The sequence below is a fragment of the Varanus komodoensis genome, unplaced genomic scaffold (assembly GCF_004798865.1).
Source record: "Varanus komodoensis strain SLA01 unplaced genomic scaffold, ASM479886v1 scaffold18_1, whole genome shotgun sequence".
NCBI lineage: Eukaryota > Metazoa > Chordata > Lepidosauria > Squamata > Varanidae > Varanus > Varanus komodoensis.
This window is the reverse complement of record NW_025335548.1, coordinates 7,596,192-7,610,809: the sequence shown is the minus strand read 5'-3', so window position 1 is coordinate 7,610,809 and position 14,618 is coordinate 7,596,192. Positions and strand designations below refer to the sequence as shown.

At 46.8% G+C, this 14,618-nt stretch overlaps 1 protein-coding gene across 1 annotated transcript; it reads right to left on the bottom strand.

Annotated features, from left to right (window-relative positions):
• Window positions 1–971: 971 nt before the first annotated feature.
• LOC123021893 (coagulation factor IX-like) lies at window positions 972–13,965 on the bottom strand. Its single transcript, XM_044427146.1, has 8 exons — window positions 13,875–13,965; window positions 10,244–10,407; window positions 9,559–9,583; window positions 8,176–8,289; window positions 6,743–6,871; window positions 5,499–5,680; window positions 2,460–2,574; window positions 972–1,935 (listed from the first exon to the last, which is right to left on the bottom strand). Exons 1-8 carry the CDS (start codon window positions 13,939–13,941, stop codon window positions 1,391–1,393), a joined length of 1,341 nt encoding a protein of 446 aa, XP_044283081.1. The 5' UTR covers window positions 13,942–13,965; the 3' UTR covers window positions 972–1,390.
• Window positions 13,966–14,618: the final 653 nt, after the last annotated feature.

The window sequence follows — 14,618 nt, the reverse complement described above, 5'->3', positions numbered from 1 at the left end:
TCAGGAAATCCACAGATCTGGATGCTTCCCTGCATGCCAAAAGAAAGCCCTGCATGCTGGAAGTGTGGATCCCAGTAAGCTGGCTTCTCAGAAATGTCTTCCTACCACCTGTGGGCCACCTGTAGCCTCTGAGGCCTTCCATGGGACCTACCACTGTATCCACAGCTCCCTGCATCCATCTCCTGCAGCACATGCTGCATCTTCTCCCCAGCACGTTCCCCACAGGGACCTCTGTTTGCCAGGAGGTGGCCTCCAGTGAGAACATGTGTGTGCACAGACTTTGTTCTCCCTCTACAGAGGACGTCCTTATCACAAGAGGGTTTTCCTTGCTGCTGGCAACCGCAGAGAAACAGCCATTCTACACCTCTGCCACCAACCTGCTATCAGTTGCATGAGTGTGTGTGTGAATTGTGGCCCACCCAAAGAAGGATGCCCAGCCCTGAACTCTATGAAGAGAAGCAGAAAGGCCTTGGGGGTGTGGAGGGATGAAGAATAGAGAGAAAGAGTCTTGGAAATGCTGGTAGTTTGTGGATAATTGATAAGGGAGGGCATCCAAAACGTTGCACCTCCAATGTAGTCCCTCAATCACCTCCCACACTGCATGTCTTCCTTGTCTTCCTACTTCTGCACTTTGCTTCATAGTCTTTATTTATGAAGCTTAAACTGAATGCATCATCTTAGATGATGGCGGTAGACTTATTACACCTTTCTTCCTCCTCCAAGATGCCCAAGACTGACAGAACTTGGAACAAACACTTGTGCATCCTAAACAAAACTGTGCAATGGCCAGAGATTTCCTCCCATGTAGGAGGTTTCCCCTCATTTAGGGAAAAAAAGAAATCGATACTGTATACCTGCTTATTAAACCCATAGCTGAAAAACCATGATTAAGCTGTATAGAATGAATAAAGATATGCATGAAAACAGTTGTGATTGCTTTGTGCTGTTGAACTCACAAGAATGATCATATGTTATTTTTTCCATGGTGACATTTATTTGTGCTTTTGTCATACTTCATAACACAGAAATGCACTGTGTGCTGATTTTTCATTCTAATGCATTTGCCATTCTAATTTTCCAACGTTCCTTACAAGGTTGCTTTTTGTACCTTCCTTAATGCTTAGCCAATGTAGCTTCTTAAAGGCTTGTCATGATATTGCTGAGGATAAATCTCACATTCCAAGCCAATCACACTTCTCACTGAACTTCATTATTTCTTAGTTCCTTTACTCTTTCCTGTGTTTACACTACTTTCGAAAAGAAATCTGTACTCAGTTTAATATGGTCCAGCTATTTCAGAAAAGAAATTAAGATAATTGTATCTGGCCTCCCTTGCACCACAAGAGGATCTTTGAGAGAGATCTAGTGAAATATTCCAGCTTGTGATTAATTATGGAAGTGTGATCATGTTTTGAATCCACTCTTCATAATCCCCTACTCTGGTGTACAGATTGTAATTCCCCGTGCCAGTACATGGCTCTCTACAAGAGGCTATCCCTGTTAGAAAGAAGGTGCCCTTAAAATTTGTGGTATATGGGGTTCCACTCTGCTCACTGTAGGTTTTCGTCGCTGGGGCCGAGGGGCCTGCACAGAACAGATGTTGCGAGGCGGTATCCCCAGTGTCTCCTAGACAAGTGTTCTGAGGGGCATAATGAACCTTCTGGAGTTGGAGGACGGTTGCCATTCTCTGCTGCGTTGTCGTTCTCCACCAGCCGCTCACAGTGCCTGCTTCAGCCATCAGCAGGTTGTTGGAGGAGGATTTGTTCATGATGCAGATTGGGGTGATGTAAGAATTCATTATCAAAGGCGAATCCAGCTCTAAGAGGGCGATGTCATAGAGATGTTTATGGCTGGCATTGTGAGCTGGGTAAGGAATTGCCCTGACTATTCGACGGACCTGTTCCGTGTGTTCGAAAACACCCGTATTGTATTCACCTGAGAAGAGAACCATCGCACAAATGTGGCCATGGTGCACGTAGCCATGGAAGAGTGTGGCAACTTTTGGTTCAGCTTCCACCTTGAAGTGGCTTTTTACATTTGCATGAAAATCCATTAGCATTTTGGGGTGAATTTCTCCTAATAACAAACATACCAAGGGGCAAGTTGGGTCAAACTACCAGCCTGTTTTATCTTAAAGCTTTTCATGGCCGGGAACTAAGCCTCTAGGAGTCATTTCAGTCTCAGAGAAGGGAGAAGAAACTGCACAAAACCCAGAAAAGCCACAAAAAATCAATGGGTGGGAAAACGGGCATGGCTGGGGCTTGGGATGTGGCCCTGAAAGATTTGTACCTGGACCTGTAGCACTGCACCCCTGGTGCAGAAGAGCCGTGGGAGGACTCCTGGGGCCTGAAAGCCACTTTGATCCCCTGGGGCACCCACACCCCCTCTTGGATGAGCACCCTGAGCTCCGTCTCGATGGAAATGGCGCAAGAGGATGTGTGCATTCAGGCTGCCTTTACCTGCCAAGATTGTTTGTGGCTCATGCGCTAAGCATTGCGCCGCTGTGAGGACCCACTTTTCGCTGACCACGACACCTTCACAGAATCCTTTCTGCTCATAGCCGATCATATAAACCTGCAAGGAAAGTTTATAAGATCATGGGACACTCAGAAAACCGGTGGTGGGAGCAGTCTAACAAGCCTGTTTTTGTAAAGGGAATGCTGACCTTTACAAAGGACAGGATTGACGGTCGAGCTGTATCGATGACATTTCAGTGGTAATGTACGTGTCGCATCTCTACACAGCTCCTGGCTCCCAATGACAACAGGATGTCAAATGACAGGCGGTTTGATCCACCAAGAATCCAGAAATCCAGTCAGGCCAAGTGCTGACCATCTCAGGCGCTTTGCGTGCCTCAAAACGGGACTGTGTCCATAGTCACCTAGACAAGCATTTGTATATTCACAGAATTTGCCTTTGTGACTTCCATTGTCAAGTGTATAGACCGCAAGGCCTGCAGTGTGGTGCTTAGCTGGGAGACTGGTCTATATCAGAGGTGGGTAGAAATGGGATCGCCAGATGCTTTGGACTTCAGCTCCCAACATTCCTGACTTTTGCACATGCTCGCAGGGTCTTCTGAGACCTCTGGTCTACGTGAACTTTCAGTGACTCTATACAGCTTTGTGAGTGCCTGTTTGTGAGGTCACCAGAATGGTTCGAGGTGGAGAGAAAGTTTAGTTTTGCAGATTATGTACTGCTATGGACATTAGGTGACTGATGACTGTCTGCAGGTTGTAGACTGGGATGCAGAAGCTCAGTCCTGAGGTTGAGATGTGACCCACCTGGGGCTCACAATCCAGGGTCCTCCAGATGGAGAACCTTCTCTCCCTGAACTATCCCCTTTCCCAGAGTTTTAGCTTTTACACAGTTATCTTCCTATTCTAAAAGGCTGAGATCTCCCCCTTCGGGCTTATTTTCTGGCAGGAAGAGCATCAGGTATGCAAGCTGGCTTGGCACTCTCTGATCTGGCCCCCTTTTCCATTCAGGTCCCCCTTCCACTGGAATGTGGCCTGAATGCTCCTCCAAAATGGAATTCTGTCCTTGGGGTCAAAGGGGTTCTGTGTCCTTGTTGACCCTGCGTAACAAATGGGACCCCTGAATATTGCACTGCACAGAACTGGTAAGCATGAACGTAGATCGGCTGGTTCCATCGCTAGTCCTCAATTAAGGCTGCTTACCCAAGAAGAGGGACCAGTGGAAATCACAGGGCATATTTCTGAGCAAATCAGGGCTTGCTTGGGCAGGCAAGCCAGTGGGAGCTGCATCTCCTGAACCCCTTTCGCACCACCACCACCGCCGGGGCTGACGTGCTGGTGAACAAGCTGGTTGCAAGAGTGAAGAAGAGGGGAAGAGCCCGGGCCCCCTGCCTGGGACTCCTCCTGGGGTGTGGGCCCGCAGCAGCAGACCCCTCTCAGCAAGGGGCTAGCAGGAGTGTCGTGATGAAGCTCCACGGAATCCGTTCCTCTCCAGCTTGTGGTCCTCCTCTCATTCTTGGCCCTGCCTTAAGAAGCGAACTGAGCCCGGAGGGAGTCTGCAAACACAGCAAGCTCCTTCCACATCATGTGAAGCAAGCTTTGTGTGGCGCACAGATGCCATTTGCCCAGCAGCTTCACCAGATTTATTGCCCGGCAAGCAATGTGCCGATTTCTTGCATGCCGACCAGGAGGTTGCACTCACAGCTGCAAGAAACTGGGCCAGAATCCGCGGTGCCAAGCCCAGGGAATCCGACAAATTCCCAAGCCAAAATGAATTCCTCACTCATCCATAGTAAGCAATGCAATCCCTCGCCTACTCAAAAGTAAAATCCCATTGAATTCGATGGTGATCTTTCCCAGGAAAGTAAGTGCAGAACCACCCCAAAAAACGTGATTTTTATTGGCAGCTGCCTCTAGAGGGCAGCAAAGGCCGAACGGTCCATCTCCAAAAGCAGCAACAATTAAATAGGATTGCAGAAACAAAAGACTTCCAAAAATCGAAGCACGACCCAGCAGCAGTCACACTTTTACTGAACAGCAGGTCTACATAAAATCTGGGCTTTATGACAAAGGGCCTTGGAGTGAACATCAGAGAAACCCTAAGCTAAAATATTTTAGACTGCAATCTGGGAGAGGGTTTTGAACCGATAATCTGAAAAGCCCTGCTGGGTTCAGACTAACTCTGCTTCTCACAGCAGCCAGGCTGTTGCCAATGGGAAGGAGCCAAAAAAGAGGCCTTCTCCTCCCATTGTTCTTCAGACAAAGGGATTAAGAGGAGGTAGCATCAAACCATCATCACTCTGGTGCTTGCATCGGAGGAGATGTGCATCACATGACACAGTTTATCTCTTTTCAAATGTGAAAGCTTGCTTCTAAGGTAACTTTTGGAAAGGCACTTTCTGTTCTTGAATAGAGATGGACTTTGGGAGCCTCGCTCACAGTCCCCATAAGCTGCAAGAAAAACCAGTTCCTCTCCCCCATGTCAGACCACCAGAAGTAAATATTCTACCCCCCTCCCCCCCCCCCCCCCCAAATCACAGCGAACCACATTGGAATCTGGAAAATTCACCAAAATTTTGATCTGAACTTGGCATTTAAATAATGTTTCAGATATTCGGCAGGTGATCTGAGCCAGTTGACCTGAGCACAGGCAGATAGTTAAGGAGTGCTCAGGCCAAAGCTGGTGTACCCAGAAACATGAAGTCTTGGCATTTAGAATAAATGCCTCTCACATTCACGGATCTGGTGCACTTGGTCCACAGGATACCAGCCGGAATTCATTAGCTGCATGGGGTGCTAAATAGCCAGCTTGTTATTAATGGCACTACTTGGCACTCCGCAGAGGGGCGATTGGCTGGATATGGTCCGGCAGCCTGGCTTGCAGTACAGCTTCCCTCACTGTCCTGTTCACTGGGGAGGACTGCTGGGTGCTGGGTGCTGCAAAGCTGAGCTTGAACAGGTAGATTCATTCTCTCCCGGGGGAAGAACACCAACACTGGGAAACAGCCAGCTTAATTGCACTACCTGCCATGGGACTTCCCCCTTTACACTGTTCGTGTCCAAATGATGAAGGCTTGATGGTGGAGGAACATTGCCCAACTTTTCCTGGAAGCTATCAGTAGGGCTGGTGGCACCCGTCTCGAGCGAGCGGCTGAGCATATTCTTCACTGCCTCTGGGTTTGTAATCCTCCCACATGGGAAGGGCACTGCAGGGAGAATGCAAAAACACTTATGTGCCAGAACTTCGGTTCTGGGTGACCAAAGCACTGCCTATCGTAGCAAGATTGACACTGGGATGCTGTCAGCCTTCTTCACTTTTTGCATGCCTTTTTCTGACAGTCAACCATGCCCCAAAGTCACTGACATGAGCAGGGTTGGCTCCCAATTTCAGAGGGCCTTCGGGCAAGACCCCCTCCATGACCCCCTCCCCCCCATGAGTCTACCTTTCGGCTTCTTCTTTCTCATGGTGGCCACCACCTGCTTGCTGGACAGGGGGAGAGCCCAGGAGCAAGGACAGCAAGCATCTCCTCCTTCTCCTGCTCACAACCTCCATTGTCTGGGTCAGAGTGGGAGGCAGGCTGCAGGAGAAGCAGGCTGGCGAGCAGAGGCACAACTCCAGAGGGCCTTGCCATAGGATCCTGTCAGGTTGAAGGAACCTCTCTGCTCCTCACCCGGGAGACCCAGCAATGTCAGGGAAGACTCAAACAGGAATCGTTGCCACCCCTTCGGGTCCCCATGCGATCAGAATCATGAACAGGAGTAGGGACACACATGGCAGCTTCCCACCTCTATGATTTTCAACATCCCTCTTGAAAAGTTGGAAGACAAACATCTACAGAAGAAAGCTGACTATACATGTACAGATTGTCTAGAGGGTTTTAAACTCTGGAAAATCAGTCCTGGCAGCTCAGGCATTTGATCAATGGCTACCCTTTGTGGCCCAATGATTTCCCATAGCTGAGACTCTCTGGAAGTGCTTCAGGTATTTGTCTAATCCCCTCTGAAAGCCTGGCTTGCAATACAGCAGGTTAAGGGCCCTCATCCTATAGAAATGAATTCCATAATTTAGCAAGGCATTCCCTGAAGAAGTCCTTCCTCTTAGCTGTTCTGCCCCAACCTGCTGCACTTCAGACATTTTGGACTACGGTGTGCAGAATTCCTGTCTGGAGCTCATGAGAGCCCAAGTCCAAAACATCTGGAGGACAACAGGCCAAGAAGGCCATTCTCATAGAACATCGGTGTTAATCTGCTAGCTCAGACTCTCGTACCTGTGGGTTCACAGGTCTTCTGGTCTTCCTTCAGTCTGTACCCATTAACACAGGAACAAGTTGCTTTCCGAGTTAAGCCGTTCTCACAGATCTGGCTGCAGCCTCCATTCTGAGAGGAGCAACTAACGTCTGATGGGGAGGTGGAATCAAATGGCATGACAGACAGAACTCACTCAAATTAAAGAACAAACTGCCAGCTCCCTTCACATTCTGCCCCTCTCTGGATTTATGTGACATGCTGCTCAGCTTGAAAAATTGAGCAGAAAGCAGAAATAGGGAGATTACAGGGAGAGTTGCATATAAAATGTGGATTTTAGGGAAAGTTGCAAATGAAAATAACTGTGAAGCTTTGTGCTTTAAAAACATCTCGAATGAGACATGCATTCAAAGGAATGGACTTGTAATTGAATCGTGGCCGAATTCATGGCATTATAGCCTGTTTTGCACAAAATAACTGAACATCCATATTTCATCAACGACATGGAAGAAGGAGTGAACAGTCTGCTGATTAAATTTGCAGACGATACTAAAACGGGGGCAGTGGCCACCACTGAGGAGCAGGTACTCCAGATCCAGAAGGATCTGGACAGACTACGGAAGTGGGCAGGAGACAACAGGATGGCGTTCAATGTGGATAAGTGCAAGGTCTTGCACTTGGGGCATAGGAATAGATGTCATAAGTACAGGTTAGGGGACAAGTGGCTGGAAAGCAGCACTTGTGAAAGGGACCTCGGGGTGCTGGCTGACTGCAGGCTGAACATGGGTCAGCAGTGTGATGCGGTGGTCAAGAGGGCAAACGCCACCCTTGGTTGCATAGCCAGAAGTGTGGCTTCTAGATTGAGAGAGGTATTACTACCACTCTACATGACTCTGGTGCGCCCACAACTGGAGTATTGTGCTCAGTTTTGGGCCTCTCATTACAGAAAGGATATAGCCAGGTTGGAGTCAGTGCAGCGTAGGGCCACAAGGTTGGTGGCCGGTTTGCAGGGGATGGGGTATGAGGCGAGACTGAGGGAACTGGGCCTCTTCAGCTGGGAGAAGAGGAGACTCAGAGGGGATCTGTTGGCGACATACAGGTATGTGAGGGGATGTCACATGGAGATGGGTAGAGACATGTTCTCCCCTGCAGAGGAAGGCAGGACACGCTCCAACGGAGCAAAGCTCAGGGAGCCAAGGTTCCATTTGGATGCCCGGAAGCACTTCCTGACAGTCAGGACCGTGAGGGTGTGGAATGGGCTTCCCTGGGAGGGGGTTGAGGCCCCATTGGTGAGGGTGTTCAAGGATAGGCTAGACATACACATGGTGTGCATGTCGTGAGTGGAGCCGGCTGGAGCCAGGGATCAGTCTAGATGGCCTGGGAAACCCCTTCTGGCTCGCTCTGTTTCTATGTTTCTGTGTATGGACCAGTGAGGTACCCTTGCAGTTTTACATACCAATTTCACAGTTCTTTCCTTCATAACCTGCTGGACAGCTACATGCGTAGTCATGGAAGCTGTCTTGACACTTCCCTCCATTCATGCAGGGCTCTGATATGCAGTCATCTCCATCTTGAAAAGGAAGATTGAATTCTAATGAACACCTGCTGGTAATGCTATTATTTCTGCAGTGGGTTTGCATCCAGGTTTAGTCATATTCCAAGTAGTTTCACTGAAATCCATGGGATATGATTCATCAGGTCACACACAATTCCCAGGGTCTACTATAAGGAGCAATGAATCTGGATTCAATTTACCACCAGAAATCTTTGTTACAGCGCAAGGGGATGCCTTCAGAAGGCGATCTTTCCCCACCTTGAGGAACTTGCCATATAAATCTGGACAGAGGAGTTAAGAAAAAGCAGAAGAATGAAACACCGAAATGTTACAAGTTGAGACTAATGGATCCAAAAGTAGACACCCACATTTGGACTTCATGGGCTTTGCCAAAGAAAGTGGAGTGCGCAGAGAAGCCCAGAGCAGACATAAACCCAAGTCATAGTTTAGCACCTATGCACCCGCTCTCCATTCCTTCCTTGCAGTTGCATCCATAGAAAAAGGAACAGAATGAGTCAGAGGGGGCCTCCAGGGCCATCTAGTCTGACCCCCGGCTCCAGCCAGCTCCGTTCACGACATGCCCACCATGTGCATGTCCAGCCTATCTTTGCTATGTTTAACACCAGCCGTGGGTCACAGTGTTTGCAGTTTGTTCAGCACATTTACTGAGCTTAGGTTAAACTCTGGATGATTGAAAGAAGACAGGACCAAACTGCAGCTCCTCATCCTGCCCATTTCAGTCAGCCACAATGGATGGGAGTTGTAGTGGTCAGAAAAGCCAGCTTGGAGGAGGAGGAGGACTGAGGGGTGGGGAGGAGAGGAGACCACACGTGCTTTTCCCTAAGCCCCTTCCGGCACCTTCCTTCTCTCTCTGAAGTGCTCTTGCTAGGCAGGAGAAAAAGCCCAGCCAGTGGGAATCACCCAAGACAGAGGTCAGAGACTGTGATCTGGGCAGAAACAGTGCAATTCAGAGGACTGTGCCTCAGCGAATAAACAGGGCCACTCTCCTGGGGTTCCCTGGGGCATGGCTTGCAGTCCAGCCTTTGGTAGTGAAGCCGAATGATGCCTCTGGCCTTGCTTCCGCCAGCAGACACAGGACTTCGGTGTCTGGCTTAGGCCATCCAGCTGCATGGCTGTTCATATTCACAGTCCTTCAACGTGGGTCAGCTCCATGTGCCAAGTGACTCTTGCATAAAGGATCACAACGGGGCCTTTGCACTTGCGTTTTGCAAAGATGTAGAGTCAAATCATGTGAATGAAAAGGGGGAACCGAGCCCCACTTACCGTGATAGCCTATCCAAAACTTCCGCTGAAAGGAAAATAATAAAATTAAATTCAGATGGAAGTGCAAGCCGAGCAGCGATTGATGTGCACATGCATCATTCAGCTGACATTCGTGCAGAGGCCAGACTCATTTCCTACTCATGGGAAAGGCCTGGTGCCACAGTCCCACCCCTCACTATTTACTTGAGCAATCTGAAATAATCGGGGCACTTGCTGACTGAAAGAGCCCAGTATTCCTTCTTTGTCATAGCATCTGACTTTTGCTTTCTTAAACATAAGTAAAGGTTCTAGTCCTTATTGCCTGGAATCATGAGAAGCTATGTCTGTTATAGAAGCCAAAGGGGCTGGTAGTTTAGCACTCCCAGTAAGTCCTTGCCACTCCCCATGCCCAGCAAAACAAGAATTATGCAGAAGAGTAAGAACTGGAGGACAACATTATGCAAAATGAGAACAATCACACACAATTGCTTCATGCCTGCAGACCAGACAAGCCTTTCTTGGTGCAGAGCTTGGATTCACTTGGCCAGAATCATATTGTGTGTTTGTTCCTAGGACCTAGGGATAGTTCCCACCATTTGCGTAGGGTTAGCCCTCTAGCCCCATTTAGTACTGACTTTCAGGAGCTCTTTTCCTGCCAGTTCAGGGAATCACCCAACCGCAAAAGGTCTCTTGTGTCAGCAATCACCGTTTCAAGATCATTTTCAAAGACTTCTCTTGCTTCCTCGTAATCACATTTCTCTTCCAGGCACTCGCGTTCAAGGTTTCCTGGAAACATTTCTTCAATTAGTCCAGTGTTGGCCCTTCTGTATCGGTGCAAAACAGCACTTGCCTTGTCCTGATCGAGAAAAACTTCAACAAAAAGGGAAATCAGAGATGGTTAAGAAGGCTTTGCTCCATGCAGAAATATCCCACCAAGAAACAGCCTTTGATCACTCCTTCCTGCTTTAGGGCATGGCTGCCAATCTTGAGCATGCCCTCTTCAAAGATGGTGGAGACACTAACACATTTGCCAGAGCAATTTCCTTCTTACACTGTTGCTCCTTTTCAATATGCAGCTTCTTTGCCAAAAGAGCTCCCCCAGCTGCTGTTCCACCCTCGGGCCATGTCTAAGGTTTTAGTACCTGGAACCAAAACCCTGAATGACTTGGGAACAGGATGTCAACCCCAGCCTGCCTAATCACTTCAGCTCCTGGGAGACACTCTCCTGGTGGTTTCAGGTGGACACTCGCCTCAACTGGAGTCCACCAGAAGAAGGGCTTTCAATGTGGTGGCCCCATTGCTGTGGAACTCCCCACCTCTGGAGATCAAGCAGCACCAACATTGTGTTGTTATCAGCTCTCACTGAATACAGCCTTGTTTTGAGAAAACTTTTCTGCTGACCAGCCCTGATTTTAATGTTGCCACGATTTCATATACCTTTTAAATGCCTTTATCCATTTTACTTTGTTCTGTTCATTGCTCCAGAATCTGCCTTAATATGGAGTGGAATCAAATACCATAAACAAATAGAGCTGGGAGTTCTTTGAGCAGTTTCTGGTATGCGTGAAGTATCTTAACCTGAAATTCTCCATCCTAGCACATACATCGGATGAATTCTGCTGTAACGCTTGCAAAGCAGGGTGCGAGGAGGAGTGGAATCCTGATGATTAACATGATCAGAGCAAACATTTATTTCTTCCTCCCCTGCAGTGACCCTGAGGCATGCATCTCTCCTAAAACTGCTATTTGCAATTTATTTTTATGTCAAAAACCTGTTTGTTCAATGCCCAGATACCTTTAAGAGTATACCTTCAGAATATAAGTGGGGAAGTACCAACCTTTCAACCAACCAACCAACCAACCAACCAACAAAAATACTCTGCACATAGGAAACAAGGACATTGGGAAAATATAATCCAGCCATTGTGGCCCAACTCTGCTTGGGTGCAGGCTTTTTCTGAATCCGGTGACATCCTGTGTATATATTAGCACAGTATTTTGCAAGGGTTCATTCTCACAACCTCCAATGTTCTGGTGTGAACGCTACTGCTTTATGTATAAATAGAGCTGCCAGGTTGCTGTTGGGAGCCGGTCGCTATTCTGTTATAATGCCAGTCCTCTGTCAGCTTCACTGGGTCCCCACTGAAGTCCAGGCCCAATTTAAGGTGCTGGGATTGACCTATAAAGCCCTGAATGGCTTGAGACCAGGATACCTGAAGGAACGTCTTTTGCCCTATATGTCCTCCCACCCCTTAAGATTTGCATCAGAGGCCCTGCTCTGGGAACCCTCCCTGAAGGAGGTTAGGAGAGTGCACACCTGGAGGAGGGCCTTCTCTGTGGTGGCGCCCCGGCTATGGAATGCGCTCCCCAGAGAGGTTTGCCTGGCGCTGACACTATATACTTTTTGGTGCCAGGTTGAGACCTTTTTATTTACCTGAAATTTTAAAGTTTAAATATTTTAATTATGTTTTTATTGATATCCTTAATCATGCGTTCTTTTGTTGTTGATCAATGTATTTTATTAGGTGTATTATATTGTAAGCCGTCCAGAGACGAACTGCAATGGATGGGATAAAAATAAATAAAATAAATGTAGCTTAAAAAGCACCATGCATGTCCAAGCAGGAGGTCTTAGCAGGCCTGGAAGAATCTGAGGTTTGCAGAAAAATAAAAGCATTTTGTCGTTTTTGGGTGGTGAAGAGTGCTAGTGGGGGAAATACCAGTGGGAGGTGTTCAGTGCGGGAGGGGGAGGCTGGCCAGCCAGGGATGGATGGATGAACTATATCTGCATATGCCAAGATTCTCCAAATATCAGCTCACTACTCATCTCTCCTTCATTTGTGTCTGTGTTTGTAGTTCCGTTCATTTTGTGGGAATGGGAAAATTGTGCCAAAGAAACACATGAAAGCTGCAGAACCTGCCCAGATTCCGTTATGGATGATTTAAACATATATGCTTTTCTGAAATTTGCACAATATTGAGTGGGAAACTTGAGTGTGAGCGCATCTGTGAGGACATTTTCTGAGGACACCTTCTTCGGCTTGGGCTCAGGGTTACAACCAGGGCTAACTTGTACGATTTACAAGCAGAAAGAAATGCCTCCTGCGTCTTTATGAGTAACAGTTGAGGGAAGGCATCTGGAAAACTGCTGTGGAAGGAATGGGAAATGAGTTGTTGGAATCCTGGGTAAGGAAGATCTCACCCTGCAAACATTTCTGGCAGGACTCAGTCACGAAGATCTAATGTCTGAGCTATAATAGGACTGGTACAATCCAAAGGCAACTGGAGGGCTTAAATCATCTGAAATCCTGTTAAAGGAGGAATGTCTGGGTAGGTTTTTGTATTCCCTCTCCCACTGGGATAATAATTAAACAGTGGCTTGTAAGCTAATGCAAAAGCACAGTCCATATGCCCAGTTAATTGTCTTTGAGCCCTTCCTATCTCCATGGGAGAAGTTTGAACAGAGGCTTAATTCTCTTACTTCGGAGCAATGACACTTATAAGTGCAGAACCCAAGATGAAAGTAGTATGTCTTCTCCTGACTATGTGGCTGTGTGTTTACTGCTGCGTTGTAGATTATGGCTTTTATAATCATAAAGAAACACTTTATCTGTTTCTTTTATTGGTGACAGCCATTCTGATAGGCCTTCTCTAGTATGAGAGCCAGAAAAAATAATGAAAAGGAAGAGGAAGAAGAGGAAAACATGATGGCCATAAAATGACCAAAAGGGAAGCATCCAAGCATCCAATATGTTAGAATATCTTTCTACATTTTTTTCTATATCCCTGCTCAATCACATTCAAAAGGTTTGAAACAAAAAATGGTTTAAAATGATGCATATAAAATATCATTTGCTCCCATTAAATAGTGATGCGCTTTTGTGTGAACTCTCTGTAAATGTTCCAGTTTGTATTTTAACTGTCCTTTGGGATTATATTGCTATTATTATTATTATTATTATTATTATTATTACTATTATTTTGGCCTATACATAAGCTGTAACTTCAAGTTAACTGTTTCTTCATCCTTGGTTGCCTTTAAGTTCACCTTCCCTCCTCTGGACACACGGACCATACATGTCGGATGAAAACTTCTAATTCTTTATGGTAAAAATTCTGACCTATATACATTGACCTAGAAGCAAGTCTTATGATGCATACTGGGATATACTTCATACTGCAGGATTTCTTCTAGCACTCACATTTTCTTGAAAAACTAGCAGTCCAATCTTTCATGTTAAGGGTAAGCCACTGCTTCCTCATCAGGTGCCTGAACCCTTTTCTAATCTCAAGCCAAAAGAAACACAGCTGATTAGTTCAGCTTAAAATGAACCAACCTGTGCCTTTAGCATGAAGGAGGCATCCGAGCAGACAAGCAGCAAGCGTGAAGAACCTGGCAGCCATTTTCGTGAACTGGTACAACTGCTTTGCTAGTGAATTGTGAACCTGAAGTCTCTGGATCAACAGTTCCAAAGTTTAGTTTGTTTGTTTGTTTAGTCTTTGTTTAGTTTGGGGCCAATGCAGAGGTTATCATTCAGCTGAAGGTCTCTGAAAGGCCAGCTCCAGAAGCCCAAATTCAGTCTAACCAGTCCTAAAAACAGCTGTTTTTACTCATAACCCAAAACTTTCTGAGAATGAACATGGTGCATTGGCAAATGAAGTCTCTAGCCTCCACTTTGCCCCTCCCTTGAATTAGATGATAAAACTAACCAGGAAGTTCTCACTTACCATGGTCTCCAAGCCTGAGATCCTGAGGGTTTCCTCCAAATCAAACCAGAATTTGAAGCCTAGAACATGATGTCCTACAACCTTGATTTGTTTGGGAATAACAAACCAAGATCTCAAGTTGAATGTTACAGAAAGCTCTTCTTCCTGGCAAGTTTTGCCTACTCTGAACTTGAGGGTAGCAGACAGAGGGTAGCGAACAATTATTAGCCTTTGAAACTTTCTCCTTTGTGAAGAGAACAGATTATTTTGTACTGCCCATTCCAGCCAGTTCAAAGGTTTGGAATGGATAGATCCTGGAATCCCATCTGGTATCAGACAGGTTTTCATGCTGTCAAGTTCCCAGAGGCTTCTGG